Source organism: Dendrobates tinctorius, unplaced genomic scaffold (genome assembly GCF_039654945.1).
Source record: "Dendrobates tinctorius isolate UK_male_01 unplaced genomic scaffold, ASM3965494v1 ptg000044l, whole genome shotgun sequence".
In the NCBI taxonomy this organism is placed as follows: Eukaryota; Metazoa; Chordata; class Amphibia; order Anura; family Dendrobatidae; genus Dendrobates; species Dendrobates tinctorius.
Genome location: NW_027361712.1, coordinates 198,237 through 217,745, shown reverse-complemented (window position 1 = coordinate 217,745; position 19,509 = coordinate 198,237). Strand labels below are relative to the sequence as shown.

General features: G+C 42.4%; 1 protein-coding gene across 6 annotated transcripts in view; it reads left to right on the top strand.

Moving 5' to 3' along the window:
• The window catches only part of LOC141089038 (dual specificity protein phosphatase CDC14C-like), a 134,668-nt gene extending 116,185 nt beyond the window's left edge, over window positions 1-18,483 (top strand). For 3 of the 6 annotated variants that reach the window (XM_073575302.1, XM_073575304.1, XM_073575307.1), the window contains exons 13-15: window positions 11,537-11,644; window positions 12,924-12,983; window positions 13,321-18,483. In XM_073575302.1, coding sequence (XP_073431403.1) covers window positions 11,537-11,644; window positions 12,924-12,983; window positions 13,321-13,357 — 205 coding nt within the window. In that variant the 3' untranslated portion in view covers window positions 13,358-18,483. Of the gene's footprint in view, window positions 1-3,437; window positions 3,580-11,536; window positions 11,645-12,923; window positions 12,984-13,320 lie in introns of all 6 variants that reach the window. The other 3 variants (XM_073575305.1, XM_073575303.1, XM_073575306.1) reach the window with 3 other exon arrangements.
• The last annotated feature ends 1,026 nt before the right edge of the window (window positions 18,484-19,509 follow it).

Sequence of the window (19,509 nt, the reverse complement as noted above, 5' to 3'; positions counted from 1 at the left end):
ACTCTTGTTTGTGGGAAAACCCATTTAAGTGTTTTTGTAGTGGGTTTTTTTTTTTTCTTCACCCATAGAAAGCAATGTGAAAAGAAAAAAACAGTTTTTCACGGCGTTTTCAGTGTTTTTGAAGTGTTGTGGTAAATAAAACTAACCTTATTAAACATGTACTATAGGCAAAGCACTTTTGTAATTCGTACCCCAAAAAAGCTGCTAAAACAAGATTAATGCTGTGAAAAGCGCTGAAAGCCAGGCATTTTGAACACCGTTTTTACTGCCAAGAGAGCCAAGTTTTTGACCGCAGAAAAAAACCACAGCAAGCACTCTGCATGTGAACATAGCCCTAGACTGAAGAATAAAAGATTGCGTACCAGTGTTTATTAATTATCGGAGTGTTATTGCATTTGTTACGCATATTGCATAACACACCATGCTGGTCAGATGCCACCTGTGGTGTGGTGTACTCTCCATACGTGTAAACTCAGCCCCCGGAAGCACAGTGAGGAGAATAAGTATTTCATACACGGCCGATTTTGCACGTTTTCCCACCTACAGAGAATGGAGAGGTCTGTAATTTTTATCATAGGTACACTTCAACTGTGAGAGACAGAATCTAAAAATAAAAAAAAAACACAAAATCACATTGTATGGTTTTTACATAATTAAAATTGCATTTATTGCAGGAAATAAGTATTTAATACAATATGAAAAAGAACTAACTATTTGATACATGAACTTTTGTTTGCAATTACAGAGGTCAGATGTTTCCTGTAGTTCCTGACCACGTTTGCACACACTGCAGCAGGGATTTTGGCCCACTCCTCCATACAGATCTTCTCCAGATCTTTCAGGGTTCGGGGCTGTCGCTAAGCAACATTGAGTTTCAGCTCCCTCCAAATATTTTCTATTGGGTTCAGGTCTGGAGACTGGCTAGGCCACTCAGGACCTTGAAACCTTTCTTACGGAATCACTCCTTGGTTACCCTGGCGGTGTGATTCAGGTCACTGTCAATCTAGCAGACCCATCTTCAATGCTCTTACTGAGGAATGGAGGTTGTTGGCCAAAATCTTGCGAAACATGACCCCATCCATCCTCCCTTCAATATGATGCAGTCGTCCTGTCCCCTTTGCAGAAAAGCACCCCCAGTGCGCATGTTTCTACCACCACGCTTCACGGTTGGGACGGTGTTCTTGGGGTTGTACTCCATCCTCCTTCCTCCAAACACGGCGAGTGGAGTTGATACCAAAAAGTTCTATTTTGGTCTCCTCTGACCACATGACCTTCTCCATGCGTCCTCTGGATCATCCATATGGTCATTGGTGAACTTCAAATGGGCCTGGACATGTGGTGTGAGCAGGTGGACATTGCATACCCTGCAGGATTTTAGTCCATGACAGCGTAGTGTGTTACGAACAGTAATGTTTGAGGCTGTGGTCCCAGCTCACTTCAGGTCATTGACCAGGTCCTCTTGTGTAGTTCTGGGCTGATTCCTGACCTTTCTTAGAATCACCCTTACCCCACAAGACGAGATCTTGCATGGAGCCCCAGACCGAGAAAGATTGACATTCATCTTGTGCTTCTTCCACTTTCTAATAATTGTGCCAACAGTTGCTGCCTTCACAACAAGCAGCTTGCCTATTGTCCTGTAGCCCCTCCCAGCCTTGTGCAGGTCTACAATTTTGTCCCTGGCGTCCTTAGACAGCTCTTTGGTCTTGGCCATGGTGGAGAATTTGGGGTGTGATTAAACTCGTTACCTGTTTAAAAGGCACCTGTCCACACACTATATCAAACAGGTGTAATTACTACAGGTAATGATTGCAGAGTAGGAGGGATTCTTAAAAAAAAAAAAAAACAGGTCTGTGAGAGACAGAATTATTGCTGGTTGATAGATGATCAAATACTTATTTCATACAATAAAATGCAAACTAATTATTGAAAAACCATACAATGTGATTTTCTGTTTGTTTATTTTTAGATTCTGTCTTTCACAGTTGAAGTGTACCTATGATAAAAATTACAGACCTCTCCATTCTTTGTAGGTGGGAAAACTTGCAGAATTGTCAGTGTCTGCCCGTTCCCCAATTAATTTTGCCCATGAGCACAATTCGGTCCTCACTGGCTTCACTACTGTACCGCTCATGTGTGGGAAGAGGATAAAGCCATCACTGCCGTTGGATCAGCCTCTGTGTTGCCACACTTTCTTTGTACAGTTTATCTGTGAAGCTGAATTGTGCGGGATTGTGCGCATGCGCTTGATTGACCAGTCACATAGGTGCTGGATTTGTGCCAGGCATTTGGAGCGGATTGGGACCGCGGTTTTGTTGATCATCTAGCAGGAGGCATGGTTAACATCATTTGGGCTGCCTGTGTGACGTTACCAGCTTAATTTGAGAGTTTTGATTTACTGTGTACAAAGGTATTTACGGGGCAAAGAGGTAATATTGAACTGTAACAGTTTTATGTCGGGGGGGGGGGTTTAACGTAAAGTGACAGGTTGCACTTTAGCCCCCTTCTAGGGTTGAACAGGTCAACATGTCAGATTCCCCGACCAATTGGTTTTCCAAAACTTTTTTCATACTTTATACATTTCTAATTATGGTCTCTCAACCCAAGTTGTGGGTCCTAATTATTTTCAGCTTCGGAGCAGATTTGTGTGCCTGAATGTTATACAGGGTATTACTTTGTCTGAAAGCTTCCACTACTGCTCTGTACAGGGCACATCTTGAGTTAGATTTGGCTTAGGATTTTTCTTTCTGTTTTTTTTGTTCTTTTACGCTTTGTTTTGCAGAATAGCACAACACTACACTATTATGTCCTCACTGTCTAAAAACCTGATCTCATGGTAAAACAGAGCTAGGGTGAACAGCGCCTTAATCTTGAGTCTTCATTTTGCACACATTTACCATGACTTGGTGAACCTTGCACACAATAAGAGCTCACACTTTGTGGTCTCCTGCACAACTTTCCTACCCAGTTTTGGTGTAGTGGGATCCCATCCCCACAATATCTGATAGTGTCATTGTCCCTGACACACGCCACATAGGCGCTGGTTAGAACGCAGTTCTTTATTCAAACGTTACATTTTTAGGAGGAGAAACTGAGGAAGGCTTCTGGCCAAGGAGTCAGGAGTGGTGACAGGTCCTCCATAGCCTCCTGTGCTTAGTCTGTAGCTGACACACAGATCATTTATTCTTTCAATATCTGCTTTCAAATATCTGGGTAATGTGGAAGAATTTAGGTTCCTGTTCCCCCTCTCAGCCAGTGGTGGGGTCATAGTATTGCTGATTTTGCTTTTCCCAGTTGTACCGTTGCATTTCTGTATTCCTTTGGGCATGATGTAATAGGACGCTGCATGGAGCCTGTGATCCGTGATCTAACGCTGCCTGTGTGCTGTAGCCTGCCAAGCCTGGCCTCTCCATTTTTTTCATCTTTTCCCCTTCTTTTAGATGGGCCCTAGCTGTGCTGTTCTCTGCATTGTGTGCCATGGCCACCTGGTGGATTGTATGTGACTCCCCTCTACCCTTCGTGCTAATCTGTCTAGATGGTTTAAGAGCATAATAGCCTTCAGGACCATGGCCCTTGGCCACTGTAAGTGCCATCATGTTCTGTGTTTTATGTCAGAGTGCATGAGCCACCTTTGCTACTTCTCCCTGGTTTGCCATGTTGTGGAAGCTTCATCAAAAACTGTTGTAATTTTACTCCAATGATACAAATATATCTGCTTTTCTCCCCCCTTTTACTTTAAATTTTAGGTCTTTGAGAAAATTCTATTGGTTCATCTGTATGACTACCCTAAGTGCCCCTGTATGACTATGCTTTCATGTTTCTTGTATGAAACTACTACCTAAAGTATTACTGTAGACCTCAAGTATATAGGACTAGAAGGCCGGAGACACGCTGGCCTCTTTTAATATCTGTCCAATTTTGTTCCTGAAAAGTCCGCCGAGTGTAATGCAGGTGTCATGCCTTCTTCATGCAAATACAATCCGATTTTTACCACTTGGCATTGGATTTACATGCGAATGTGATCCAATTTGCAGTGCGATGTTAATATGAGCTTTTTACATAGCTCAATTGTCTATGTAATTTACACACAATTTTCCAAGGAAATATTTGTTTGATTTTTCTCTGTATAGGTATATTTTTGAGTAAAATGTAAATTGCTCTTTTATTCTATAAACTACTGACATGTCTTCGAATTTCCAAGTACTAAATTTTGTTTGTTTTCAGAAAATGAGAAATTGTCAAAATAACAAAAAAATGCAGTGCTTGCAGACTTCAAATAATGCTAAGAAAACAAGTTCATAATCATTTAGAAACAACAATACTAATGTTTTAACTCAGGAAGAGTTCAGAAATCAATATTTTGCAGAATAACCATGATTTTTATTCACAGCTTTCAGGCGTCTTGGCATGGTTTCCGCCAGTCTTTCACACTGCTTTTGGGTGATCTTATGCCACTCGTTGTACAACAGTTTAAGCAATTCTTCTTTGTTTGATGGCTATCCATCTTCCTCTTGATTTATGTTGCAGAGGTTTTCAGTGAGGTTCAGGTCTGGAGATTGGGCTGGCCATGACAGGGATTTGATGTTGTGGTCCTTCATCCACACATTGATTGACCTAGCTGTGTGGCATTGGGCATTGTTGTGCTGGAAAAACCAGTCCTCAGAGTTGGGGAACATTGCCTGAGCAGAAGCAATCAACAGTTTTTCAAGGATAACCTTGTATTCGGCTTGATTCATATGTCCTTCGCAAAGATTAACCTGCCCAATTCCAGCTTTGCTGAATCATCCCCAGATCATCACCAATCCTCCACCAAATGTCAGTGGGTGCAAGACACTGTGCCTTGTATGCCTCTCCAGGTCTCTGTCTAACCATTAGATGACCAGGTGTTGGGCAAAGCTGAAAATTAGACTCATCAGAGAGGATTACCTTACTCCAGTCCTCTATCGTCCAATCGTCCAGCCTGGCTCTCCTTTGCTTCTCATTGATGAAAGGCTTTTTTCTAGCTTTATATGACTTTGCGCCCTGCCTCTAGGAGCATGCTATGAACTGTTCTTGCCGTGTATTTCACCCAAGTTGCCATTTGCCATTCCTTTTGTAGGTCACTTGATGTCATCCTGTAGTTGCTGAGTGACATTCACATAAGATGACGGTCATCCCGGTCAGTGGAGAGTCATTTTCTCCCTCTGCCGGCCTGTAGCTTTGTTGTCCCCAATGTCTGCTGCTTGACCCTGTTGTAATTTTAAGGATGGAGGCAACATGACGCTCACTGTATCCCTCTGCTAGTAAAACCAGAATTGAGCCCTTCTTTTCCTAACTCAAGACTTTTCTTTTCAACTCATTTGGCATGGTTAAGTTTTTTTCATTCCTATTTCTTTTGGGATATTACTAGCACTTGTTTTGCCATCCAGCTTTTCCTATTGCAAGAGGATTGTGAACACCACAGCAGGGTTTTTTTTTTATATACTTCCCTTCGTTAAATAAGATTTGGTTCAGGTGATCACCTAATCAGAAGCTCATTAAGTAGAATGAGGTGTCCTCTTTTTGGACTTTAACGGACACTGGAATGGAATGGTTGTCAGACATGTAGAGAAGCCGATTTTTATAAAACTGTGCAGTTGTCTTTTTTGCCAGAGCCATACATGCATGCATACATACATGCATGCATACCATACGTACATACACGCACAAAGAATAGCTAAATACCAAAACATTATATAAATGTCAGTGAGATATATAATCAGTGCTTTGTGTGTAGTTTACTGTACATGGTTTTTTTTTTTTTGTTTTTTTTTTTTTAGTAAATAAATTCCTTTTGGAAACTAAATGGGGGACCCCACTCCTATTTGTTTGAACAGACTGCACTTCATCTGCTGTGCTCAGTAAAATCACAGCAAGACCCAATAGAATAGATATATACACATAGAATAGATGGATGTAAAGATGTCAGACATATACAATGCATGTGCAGCTTACTGTACATGTATTTAATTAAGAAATGATTATTTGTCTGAAAAAAAAAAAAGGCGTAGGGTCCCGCATAAATTGCTAAACCAGCAGAGGGAAAACTGACGTCTGGGGGCAGATATTTATAGCTTGGGAAGGGGGTAATGGAGCATCCCAGGTTATTTAATATCAACACACAGCTGTATACTTGGCCTTTACTGGTTATTACACCCCCGAAAAAAAAAAAAAAATTCGTAGAGTCCCCCTATAATTAATAACCAGCAAAGGCTAGGCAGACAGCTGCGGGCTGATATTAATAGCCTAGGAAGGCAACACAGTTTTTTTTTTTTTTTTTTTTTGTTTTTTCTCTCCCCAGGCTAAAAACGTCAGCTCTCAGCCGCCCCAGAAAAGGTGCATCTATAAGATTCGTCAAATCTGGCACTTAGCCTCACTCTTCCCACCTGCTCTGTTGTGGTGGCAAGTGGGGTGATCATTGGGGGGGGGGGGGGGGGGGTTGATGTTACCTTTGTATTGTCAGGTGACATTAATCCCATAGGCTTGTGATGGAGACACCCCCATTACTAACCCCATAGTCATATTTTATAAAAAAAAAAAAAACACACCCAGAATAAAGTCCTTTTAATTGAACGACTCCTTTAATAAATCTTAATAAAATTCTACTCGCGTCATCGCCCATTCCAGTAAAGCCATTGTCGCCTGTAAGAGAAAATAATAAACAATATTCCTCACCTGTCCAGCGAAAAGATGATCCATTTGTCGCGCAACTGGTCTAGCTCTGTTACATTTAGATGGCAGGCTGCATTGGTGCATGATGCGTCTATACAGCCTGCCATCTAGCAGACACTGAGCAGCATCTACTACTGGTGCTCAGTGTCTCGTGGTGAACTTCAATGAGCTGACTGACATCACCATGAGCGTGTGAGAGTTCACATGCTCGCAGTGCCTTCAGCAAGGTCCTGGAAGCTGTCAATTAACTTCACCTAACTGACGTTAGCGCAAGCGCGGTGGAAAAATTTCTAGCTGCACTCTTGCTGACATTGAAGGAGTCTGTCATTATTTCCTTTTAAAGGACTTTATTCTTGGTGTGTGTGTTTATATGACTATGGGGGCGTCTTATAGACGCCTCTCCATTACTAACCTCTGGGCTTGATGTCAGCTGACAATAAAGAGGTAATCTCAACCCCCCCCCAACTATCACCCCACTTGCCATCGCACCAGGGCAAGTGGGAAGAGCTAGGCTAAGAGCCACCCCAGAAAACGATGCGCCAAGTCTGGCAGAGAGCTGATGCTTTTAGCCGGGGGGGGAGCAATATCCATGGCCCCTACCTAGATTATTATCAGCCTACCTGTCTACCTAGTCTTTGCTGGTTATTAATGCTGTAGATAAGCTCCCTGAAAGGCAGTGGCCGCATATTATCTGCTGACAGGTTCGCTTTAAAGAAGGTAGCGGTTTTATCTGAAACGCTACAATCTTTTAGGGAAAAGTAGTTTGTACTGGGCAAGGGAAAAGATGTCTGCTGAATGGCTGAATCCCTCCGACTGCCCCCACTCAGCTCTGCTGGAATGAAAGGTTGTCCTATTCTCGTATAGGAGTCAATCAAGGAGAGCCAGGCACTGTGGAGCTGGAAGAAGTTGCCCAGAGGATTTGTCCTTGTGCCTAGCTGGTATTTCAGGCTCCTATATTAAATAAAAAAACTGGGGCAGGTGAGTGGCCAACCACTTCTCAATTACTGTATTCCCCTATCTACATATATAAAAATGAGTGTATCGGCCACACCCACTCCACATAGCCCCACCCAATCACTAAGCATCTTTAATTTCACCAGAGCTGTTTAAAAGAAGCTGAGCTGTGATTGGTTGCTATGAGCAACAGTTTTCCTACTCCACAACACCTCAGCAGACACTGACCGGGTGGGAGAAATTAGCATCCCCGGGAACATAAACTCCCAGCCATTTTCTGCCCCCCAGAAAGGAGCAGAACGCACATGACAGAAATGAGTCGCCCCCTCCCTGCCCATATACCCATCACACATCCTCCATCCCATAGTCCAGTGCCCATATACCCATCACACATCCTCCATACCATAGTCCCATAGGCACATCTTCCCTCTTAAAGGGATCTCTGGTATGGAAGTTAGGGCAAACCCTCGGCGCTCTGATTCTGACCCCAGTCTTCTATTAAAGGGATCATTGGTATGGAATTGAGGGCAAAATCCATTCAGCGCTCTGGTTCTGATGCCAGGCCTCTCTTAAAGGGATCCCCGATATGGAAGCTAGGACCGTTCCACATCGCTCTGATTCTGACCCCAGGATGATGTGGGATATTAGGGATAGCAGTCAGGTAGCTCTGGCTGACAGGATGATGTGGGATATTAGTGGTAGTAGTCCGGTAGCTCTGGCTGACAGGATGTTGTGGGACATTAGGGGTAGTAGTCCAGTGGCTCTGACAGGATGATGTGGGATATTAGGGGTAATAGTCCGGTGGCTCTGGCTGACGGGATGATGTGGGATATTATACTGAATGTGGTAATGCAGAGTGGGTGGGGCTAAGATAGATAGATAGATAATCTAATATATATATAAAAATTATAATTTGTTATAACTAACCGTAGTTAGTTACGATGCCCGGGCAATGCCAGGCTCTTCAGCTAGTGTAAAATAAAACTGCCTGTGCTCTCCATTCCAGCAATTTCGGTGCAGTGACTCATGTGAAGTTGTGTCACATGAGCCCTGCAACCAGTCAGCGGCGACTTCACTCTCGCTTTCTTCTGACGTAACTGACAACCAGTGATGTCAGTGAGCAGCAGCAGTTCTCACTTCTTCCGGATGTCAGTTTCATCTAATGAAAGTGAGAGCAACGTGGCCACTGAAAGGCTGCAGGGATTGCGTGACATAACCGCATCACTGGAACCGCACCGGAGGTGAGTGTATTTTAAGTGGAGAAATCTAGTATTTGAGACAGGTTTGTCCAAGTAGTGGACAGTCTCTTTTAAGCCCCTTTTAGGTTATATTTTTTTTTGTTGTTGTTGGTGGTAGTGGGTTTTTTTGTTTGTTTTTTTTTTAAAGAAACTGGAGCCAGGGGTTTTCTCAACCTGTAACATGCCACCCTGGGCACACTGACCAGAAGAAACAACAAACAGGTTGCACAGATTTAAAAAAAAAAACAAAACAGAAAAAAAATTTGAGCAAGAATGGTCGCTCAAGAATGTATTAACTGTGCATTTAGAAGACAGGGGTGCATGCTTCGTATTGCAGCTTCCCATGCTTGCTTCATCACTTAAAAGCTGTCAGCAGGATTTTGCTATTGTACCTGAAGACAGCATGCGGTAATGGTTAAAGGGGTTGTCCTGCACAAAGTGATAAGTTCAGTCACTCTGTGTGACTGCAGACTTACGAATCCCCCCAGTGTACGCACTTTGCACTGCAATGATTCAACGGTTTCTGAGTCTGGACCAGAGGTGATGAACGCATTATACCACCTCCTGGCCAGTGGGCGCGGCCTTTCTTTTCATATCTAGTAATACAGTGTTATACAAGTGTTTGGAGAGCGAGGTTGCGCTAACTGTTGGGGAGTATGTATAAGTCATACATACCCTCCCGTCCTGGTCAGAAACTGGTGAATCCCCTCAGCACACAGTGCGTGCACTGAGGGGATTCCTTAACGCCCCGTCTCATATTCATCACCGATTTTGTGACGCAAAGGTGATCTCGCCTGCGATCTCGCTACATGTGACACATAGCCGCGACCGGTCCCCCCCGCTGGATATGGCTGATCGTGCTCGAATGTCCTGGGCCATTTTTTTATCGTCGGCGTCCCGCTGGCCAGCATGCATTGCTGTGTTTGACGCCGACGAGCGACCTCGTTGGCGACGCAGAACTCAGGCCGCAGGCTGGAATCGTTCAGAATAGCTGATGTGTGACAACGCACCCAGCGATCCTTACCAGGTCACATCGTTGTCGGGATCGCTAGTGTGTCGTTGTAGAGATCTGCCTGTTTGGCAGCTTACTAGCGACCATGTAGCGACGCACCAGCGAGCCCTACCAGGTCGTATCGTTGTCGGGATTGCTGGTGCATTGCTATGTGAAACGGGACCCTAAGTCTGCAGTCACACAGAGGGATTGCAGACTTATCAGTTTGGACAGGACAACACCTTTAAACACAGATTTCAGCACTACCTCTCAAGTTCCGACGTTTTGTTTGCTTACAATGATTGTTTTAGCCCCAGTAACTTATCATTGCTGTGGGCTAGCTGGACAAGTGAGCCCTGGCCCAACACGCCCTGTCCTGTGATAGGCAGCTCACTGTCTATGAGCATTGTATATTCAGATTCTGGTGTGGGCGGGGGAAGCTTCCTCCACTCTGCCATTACTAAATCTAAAAGCTCAGATTGATTGTGTCAGAAGGGCTGCACCCATTAAAGTGATCCATCGTTGGATTCAGCTTCTCTCTGCCTACATCAGGCTGCTCTCAGATGAGGCAGCAAAAACCTGCTGACAGATTCCCTTTAATCCTACTTATCCGTTGACCTTAATTCCCGCACTGCTTATATTGTCTCTAATTTACTCATCTCGTTGTTCAGACCCACTAAGCGGACATTTTAGACAAATGGATTAGTCAGAAAGTGGATGCTTATATATTAGATCGACAAAAAAGGCGGCAGCACTCCATAGACTTCAGGTGATAAAGGTGGATTTTATTCAGACCCACATGGCGTGGTGATGTTTCGGCTCACTGGCTTGAGAGAGACTCAGTGTGAGCCGAAACGTTGCCACGCCATGTAGGTCTGAATAAAATCCACCTTTATCACCTGAAGTATATGGAGTGCTGCCGCCTTTTTTTCTTTTCGTTGACCTGGGCAAGTATTGGATGAACTGCTGAGAAGGCCTGTGCACCCGCTGATGTGATGTTGTGCTGTTCAATTTTTTTCTATTGTATACTAATCGTCGGCTTTTGACAAATCCTTTTTCTTGACGTGTCCGGTTTCTGTTGTTCATGCATTTCTCTATATACTGTAGATGGTGTATATTTAGGTACACTAGACTACGTCATTTCTCACCAGGCTGTCCCCCACAAAGATGCTGAAAATCATAGAAATAAATCTATATTGCTATTCTCTCTGTGGACATCGGTATTTGGAATAGTTGGCTTTTACAGCCCATGGTTGTTATAAATGTGTTTTGTCGGTAATGAGGGGGGAAACAAGTCTGTATTTTATCAGAATATAGCAATCTGGTCAGTCGTACTTTTGAGCGGCCCTATAAATGAGCACCTTGGATAATTGTGTCTTTTTCTTTTGATACTGTTCGCTGAAAAGAATTCTTGTTCCATGTGATGGACTGTATGCCAGGAACAAATGTGAACCTCCCTGCCACAAGGAATCGTCATGGTTAATGTTGCTTTTATATTTGTTCTGTACATTAGGTTACCAACCACAGATCACATGGTGGTCAATGAGGCCACCAGACCTCCATAATCATTGCTGTGCCATGTGAATGTTACTGTTTGGTCATTATATACCCATGTGCGGATTTTGTGCAGACCACATCAATGTATCTTGTTTTGAACTCTTTCCAGAGTAATTCTGCAGTCCAGTGTGCAGAATCCCAGGTCAGAGTTATCTGAGAGTTCATGCATTACAAAAAGGACAACCAGGTCTTCTACAGGAGGCGGCACATTGAGAGGGTAAGCCTGTACCTCCATACCATGTATACAGTGTTTCATATCATGAAGACTTTTTATTGTGGAGACCTGGTTCTTGGGTTGGATTTCTGTATAGTCATGAAACTAGTTGTCATCCCAGAGCACTGCTGTGGTGTGTTCTCATATGTTCTGCTTTATCAGAGAAAATAATAAGTTGGACCAGTTTTTTTTTTTTGCAGGGAAGAGTTTTTAAAGTAGTTTCATTGTTCCTTTGTTTTAAATTCCATTTATTTATATTGGGTGTCAAATTTGCACAGCACAACAGCCTAGATCAGCGGTGCGGGCTGACCCGCCCAGATCAACGGTGCGGGCTGCCCCGCCCAGATCAGCGGTACTGGGTACAGAATGAATTGCTATTCATTAATTTTCTAAAATATTAGTCCTTTTAGGGTACTCTCTCAGGAACGTGTAAGATGGCCGAGTGCTAAAGTAGCTGATGTTTTATTGTATAGCACTCGGCCCAGTCTTATACTATGGGGCAAGTTCTCCATCTTCTCCGCACCTGTGATACAATACTCTCATGTAATAGAATCTGAGCACACTCCGATAACACTCAGCTCATAATCTGACAGCGTTTGGTCTGAGTGACCTTATCCTAATCGTAGCGATTCTCTTCTCTAGCATGAGGGAATCATCGCTCATATGACCCCAGCCTAAGTCTGCATGCATTTAACATTGGACATGTTGAGGTCTGATCATTTTAGGCACAGTCCTATAGCCTAATACTGAGCAAATGAGAAAAATGGTAAATTACAGAAATGTCATCAGTCTGCTTGAAAATTGGTAGCTATATGTGAATATTGATTTACCTGGTCTTGGCCTGAAAAAAAACCACCAAAGCTGGCAGAAAAACGACCAGGCAGGCTTGGAGGCCCTCGGTGGTGGTGAATAGGGCTTTAGGCCTGATGCCTTCCTGAACCATACATAAACATATAAGATATTAGAAACCCGTTTTCACTTAAAATTTGTGTATACGGAAAGCTCTTGTCCAGTAGACGTTTTACTGATTTTTGGATCAGCCGGTCTATCTGTATATTCTGACTGGTGCAGGACCTTGGCCTTCCATGGTGTTGGTTCTAGTTCTTGCTCACCATAAACCAGTATAGACGTCTACAGCTTGTGGTGGTCATTCCAGCCATACACGATTGTCCTTGCTGTGCCTTATGCCTTTATCTTTAATCATTCCTCTTCTAATTCCTTTTAACATGGCGCCTCCTTCTTACTTCATTACTTGTTACCATTCTTTCTACTTTCCCCACAGCGTGATTCTTGAGCGGAAGAAAAGGATTGCTTTGCACCAAATGCGCTTAATGAAATTCTGGTACTCCCCGGGCTCTGCTGCTCTTTGCCTGCAACATGTGCTTGACTGGCTCTTTCACCCTTATTAGAGCACCCTGTCCGCATCGCTTCGCTTCTAATATAACGCATCTCGATTAATCCGCACCAATCCAACCTGTGTCTTGGCTGCCTTCATTATTTGTGTTTCATTGTGTAGTTTGTTGTGCCTGTGGTTATACTTCTTTTTTTTTTTTTTTTGTATGTGACGTCATAATACTTCTTGATATATTTTTGTTTTTATATTTTTTTTTTTCTCCTTCTTGTGTGTACAACCGCAGGATGGTTTCTTTGCAGTTAATTTGACCTCTTCTATTTAACAGCTACACAGTTCCACGGGCACGGACGGTGTTGCGGTAATTCGATGGGTGGCTAGAAAAGAAAAAGCTCTGAAGAACAATAAAGAAGAAAATGGACTTCTCAAAGAAAACAAAGCCTCAGTCTGCCTTTATCCCACCTTCCAAAATCTCAAAAACTATTTTTGACGCTGTTCCTCTAAATCAGGTTTGCATCCTACCAAGAGGAGAAGATGAAAGTGGCCAGACCAGTGGCTCCAGGACCTCTAGGTCTACTCTTGGTAACTGGTCCTGAGGCAGTCTCGGGCATGCCGCAGATGATGCCCTCGTGGCATGTACATTGTGATGGCAATCCTTTCATCAGAACGAAGCACTACACAGTGTATAACGATGGCCTACATTCTGTAGGACTGCTCAACAAGAACTCATGCAGCACATTCCATGGTCTTATCAGCCACCCAATCACTTTCCTTGTTTTAAAAGGAGACCTTCCATATAAATGTGTGTGTGTGATATATATATATATATATATATATATATATATATATATAATCATATAATATATATGTCTGATGTGTAGCCCAAATATTTTATAACTCAAAGTACCAAAGCCTTTCTCACAATGTAAGTTGGCGAGCTTCAGAAGATGGCTCCGCCAATTCTCCAAATAACTGGAACCCATGTAGATCTCGTGTAGTTTTGTATGCTGAGCTGGGCAAGAAATGACTTTTTAAGAAGAGACTGGAGCTACTTTTATTCTTCCAAACTTTTTTTTTTTATTTTTGTATCCCCCCCCCCCATGATTTTTTTTTTGTTGAAAATTATTGGATTTATTCTTAAATTATTTCTATGACAATTCTGAAACCTTAGTTCTAATAATGGAGTCCGGGTCCGGTGAGTGTCCCGATTTACTACTATCTAAGCATTATAGTATGAACTCGCTAAGGGCTCGTGCACACATGCTAGCCGACGTTTTATGGATGGCTCTCGTCCCCAAGTTATTCTATGGGGCTGTGAACATGTTTTGTTTTCCTCCCGCACTCTGACAGTCTGAGGAAAAAATTGCTATATGCCGGCTTTTGATTCAGTATTCAACTCGCACGTGGTCATGCACGTCAATGAGTGCATGAAAACCATTGGAGTGCACTTAGCTGATATCTGAGTGCAGTCTGAATTCCAAGGACTCACAGAATGGAAAAGAGGAGAATTTTTTTTTTTCCTACATTTTCTCATCTGCCTCTAGTCTCAGCTCAGCGTTGGACATTCAAAACCCTGATTTAGCAAAGTTTTGGCCACATTCGGGCGTAATAAAAATGTTTGTGCAACGCAAAGCTGCCCCAACATTTTGGTACTTTGGGCATTTGTGCAAAAGTTCCACTATCTTTTGGAAAAGTGGGACCGAGCACGTTGAAACCAGTCAAAAAAAATTAGTCAATCTATGCAACGAAAGTGTTGGAAATTCAGTCCAACACCATACGCCAGATGCAGACTCTAATAGCATTTTTGTTGGCCCGTGCCTCCTAATGAAGGCGTAAAATGCACCAAATCTATTAAGACTCACCTTGGAGACGCAGTCTTATCGAATCGGGGCCTTACTGTTGTCTTATCCCTACTAACAATCCCAAACCATTTTCCAGTCCTATAAAATTCTCCCAGAACGCTGGAGTCACATGGGCAGCAGATAAAATACCGCCACACTTCATCAAATTTAGCAATGTTCTACAGCTCTGTGACACAGCCTGGACTCCGAGCCTACGTACGGATGGCTTGTCTATAGAGTAAGGGAGCAAGTTTTTTCTTCAAAATTTAACATTAAAAGACGCAGCACATACATTACCACTTCCAAGAATCTTAATTGGAAATTGATCACTTGTTAAACATTAAGGCTAAGTTCACACGAGGCGTTTTTTTCAGCGGGTTTCTGATGCGTTTTTTTAATGCCACTTTTCAGCTGCTTTTAAAAGCACTAGCTAGGTCAGTGCAGTGAGATTTCAGAAATCTTACGCACACAGCTTTGGGTTTTTTTTGTCATCAGTATTTTGTGCGATGCACGTTTTTTTTTTTTGTTTTTTGTTTTTTTTTCACAATGGAGCATGTCACTTCTTTTAGCATTTTTCACCCATTGAAACGAATGGGTGGTGAAAAAAACACACCAAAAACGTTCCAAAACCTGATTCTATAGAATAGGGCATTTTGGTTTGTTTTTTTTTTAAACACTGTATCAGCATGCACAAGAGACAAATCTAGCATGCCAAAATGGCAGCAAAAAAATGCAAGGAAAATATGCTTTTTTTTTGTGCAGCTTCTTTCCTGCCACGAGATCACGTTTTGCTGCAGAAAAAAAAACGCTGAAAAAAATGCCTAGTGTAAACATGGACTTAAGTCTGAAAGTGTTCAGTAGAAGCCCTTCAGAACTAATTTTGCTGTAAAGAATGCATATTGCACTTTATGTTTAATAGGGGAGTGGGCAGCGCAGACTGCTGACGTCTCTAAACATCCCTAATGTTCCGTAAAAGGACCGGCCTTTCTAGCAGAAATCGTGGCCTGTACTTTCTTGTATTCCGCCATGGAGCGCGGGATCCAAAGTCCCACTGTTAAAGAGAAGGCTCTCACTCTTTGCAGTAACCCAGCGCTGCCACGGACCTTACTGACCGATCACTGACCAGCATGCTCGGGTGGTCTCCTTGGCGTTCTCGGAGATTTAGATTTCGTTGTCTCGGCTGCATGATTTGCGACTTGTAGACAGGCTGAATACATGTGGGAATTCCCTAACAGACAATTCACACACGTATTCAGCCTGTCTGGCAGTCACAAATCATGCAGATAAGACGAAATCTAAATGAACATTCTCAGAGGACACCCGAGCATGCTCTGAAAAAGCCAAGCAACGAGTGTACTCGCTCATCACTACTGACCAGTACTCGATCCACTGCTGATACCGTTCTGTGACCGCTCGGTAAGTATGCGGCAGCGCTGAGCGACACCTCTCACCGTGAGGCTGCCACACCACGGCCAATCTGACTCCAAGTCTACTCCATTGTTTCAAATATGTATGTTTTCTTCCTGTAGGTTTGAGAATAAAACAATCTATAAAAGGAATTTTTTTTTGATCTGAAAGGGGAAAACTGCTTTTCTCTTTTTCATCAGTACTTATACTGTAAGAATAGCTTGTGCTGTGCCACCTGCATCCATGAGTGTTGTCTATAGGACATGTCCCTTGTGTTAGTAGAGATGTACTGCCTAGATGTGAGGGCCAAGCACAAAAAATGTCTTCAATCATGGCAGCACTAGACATTTATTTTACAAGTACTGATGGAATAGCATCAGTATCTGATCAATGAGGGTCCAACTGCTGCCATTACTCTCGTTACTCCCTGCACACTGCTGACTTGGGAAGCAAAGGGTCGTCTGTTCTGGTTTACCAATGAAGATGGTATCTATCAGTAATGTCATCAGTGCTTGTGGGGGAGAAAACTGATCGGGCATGCTGAAATCCAACATGCCTGATCCTTCCCCCTACCTTCTACACTTGTCATCAGAGAAGAGACCGGTGACTCTCAGATGTTGGGTCAACATTTGCCGAACGTGTCTAATTACCGTATATGGGCATTTTATTACATATGAGTGAAGGATCTTGGAATAAGATTAGATTAGGGTCCAGTATCTTGAATGAAGGACAAACGTTTCATATAAAAAATGAAACTCGTAATCTATCCTAACACAATGGTAACAATAATATGGTGAGATTGAGGGGAAAAGGGGGAAGAAAATGTAAAACTCCAACATGTGGTCCTGCTGTGTTGATCCAGAAGAAGGCAGTTTTCCTTGTCTTGGGGTTAAATAAAAATATATTGATTTAATGTAAAATACCATGAAGCTATATACTTCAATTTTTCACCAGAATTCCATGAATATGATCATGATCTAACAGGATGATGATTTCCTTGATGAGAAATTTCTGTATTGGCTGCAATTGTGTCTACTCAATTCTTGACTTGCATTACATACGGCGTGACTTACGGACTTATGAATGAACATTCCCATAGAATGTTATTTATAGTGACAAAAGCAATGAATGTGGAAGAAGTGAGACTGTGTAGAATCATGGACATATCAAGTCTGCAGAATAATTTTTTTTGTTTTAATATTGTAATTATAAAGGTAGAACAAGTCAATGTCCTGCACATAGACGCACGATACCAAATAATTCACATATTGTGGAATTTTACATTTGTATGTTCTGTTACGTACTATTTTTTTTTTTTACCATAATTAAATTCCTAAAAGCGATACTCAGGGATAGGATGATGGAGTTATCACACGGTTCTGTAAACAGCTGTCCATATTAGACTAGGTTCACATTTGCGTTCTGCTCCATAATTGTAAAATTGATGCCACATTCCGAGCAGTTTCCACTGAGCCTTGTGCTGACCAGAAGCCCAGAGATGCCTGCGGTGTCTGAGGCTTGATACGCCGGCATGTAGTCCTTGTGCGACGCTACGTGTACAGAGACGGTCACCCTTAGATGCTTTCCCTCCATGTTGTACGTATGACATCCAATGGTGCATGGAACAATTCTTCTCTCCCTACCAATATGGAATGCAGCAACGTCTGAAATCTGAAGCCTACAGAAACTAAGTAGCAGCCAATAGAAGTGTGCATGGAAACGTTATTACTCTGTACAAAACCTGCTGGTGCCAAACGACAACTAATCTGCACTGACTGTGCTCGTTTTTTTTTCCTTTTAGAACCCCTATTTTTTAAAAAAAAAGCAAGTGTGAACTTAGTCATATGCGCGCAGTCCATATAGATATGTCTTGCATAGATGGGCATTCACCATAGAATAGCACCTTTGCCGATGCCCCTTCCTTCTCACGGAGATGCCATCGGTGTCTGTGCCTTTTTCTGTTGACTCATTTCAGAATGTAGAACCCACGGTGTAAGCATCTTAATTTTTAGTAAATGGTATATTTGTAATGTTTTTTTTTTTAGCCTGAACTGAGCTACTGAGAGGTTAATATTTTGCAGAGGGTAACTTTGGCAAAAAAAAAAAAAATCTGTGTCAAAGATCACTGTTTAATATGCTATATGTTGTATAAAATCCCTGCATTAGATAAGTGTTTTTATACAGCCACTTGGATAATTGTGTATATATGTAATTCATCAGAATAAACTAATTCATCCTTTCTACTTATCGGCTGTTTCTACTTGCCATACGGAAATACAACTTAGTTATATTTGCTAGTAATTTATATCTACCATTCATACTTGCATACATATATTATTGAGCTATAAATGATTTATAATAAAACAGTTGACAGACTAAAATATATCGCTGCAATAATCTACTGAAACTACCAAAGAGAAAAAAAATCAGAAGTGGCCGGACGTGGGTAAGAAAGGCAAGGAGCTCCCTGGAGAGGCCCGGTGACCAATGTTCTAAGTATCTTGCCTTTTGACAGTCAGCAATGGTCACAAATACGACCCCCTCTGTCGCCAGACAGTATCATGTTAATGGCAGCATGCACAGTGCAGTAGTGTTATTTTTTTGGCTGCTACATTAACAATCCAATCACCCGACCAACGAGCACTTTACTCATTCATTTGGTGATCTTCGGTATAGCCAGCTATCTAGCTGTGTAAATGCACCAATAGCATGTGACAAGCTCTGACGTAGTGACTGGACGGGTCTTATAAGATAGTAACAGTGAAAACTATCTGATAACACTCACTTGAAATTTAAGCCTTTGGCATCTAATAAGCTAACTACAGTGAAGTTCAACTCTTCGTTGTCGAGATATTGGCGATCAATTTAAAAAAAAAAATCAGTTCTGCAGACACTAAATCCAGTGTTCGGCTCCACACCCTCTGCGAGATATGACTAAGTTTTCAGAACCAGATCTGTAATTCTGAGCTAGGGGAGAAGCTAGAAAATCAGCCCCTTTAGTGATGTCACAAGGCCAGGGGTATAAGTCACTTTCACACAGGACAGCCCTTATTCTAGCCTGGGAAGCTGCTGCAACCAGACCTCAATGGATTGTGACGTCTGACTCCTACCAGCATGGTTCTGCCTAAGATGATCTAAGCAATATGTGAGTTTTATTTCTTCTTAGTCCCCTTTTATTTGTATTCGCATTGTACATATTTTTATTGTCTCATATTGTAAAAGCTTTTTATATCTTCTGTAAACACTGCCTGTTTTTTGGGAGTAAAATA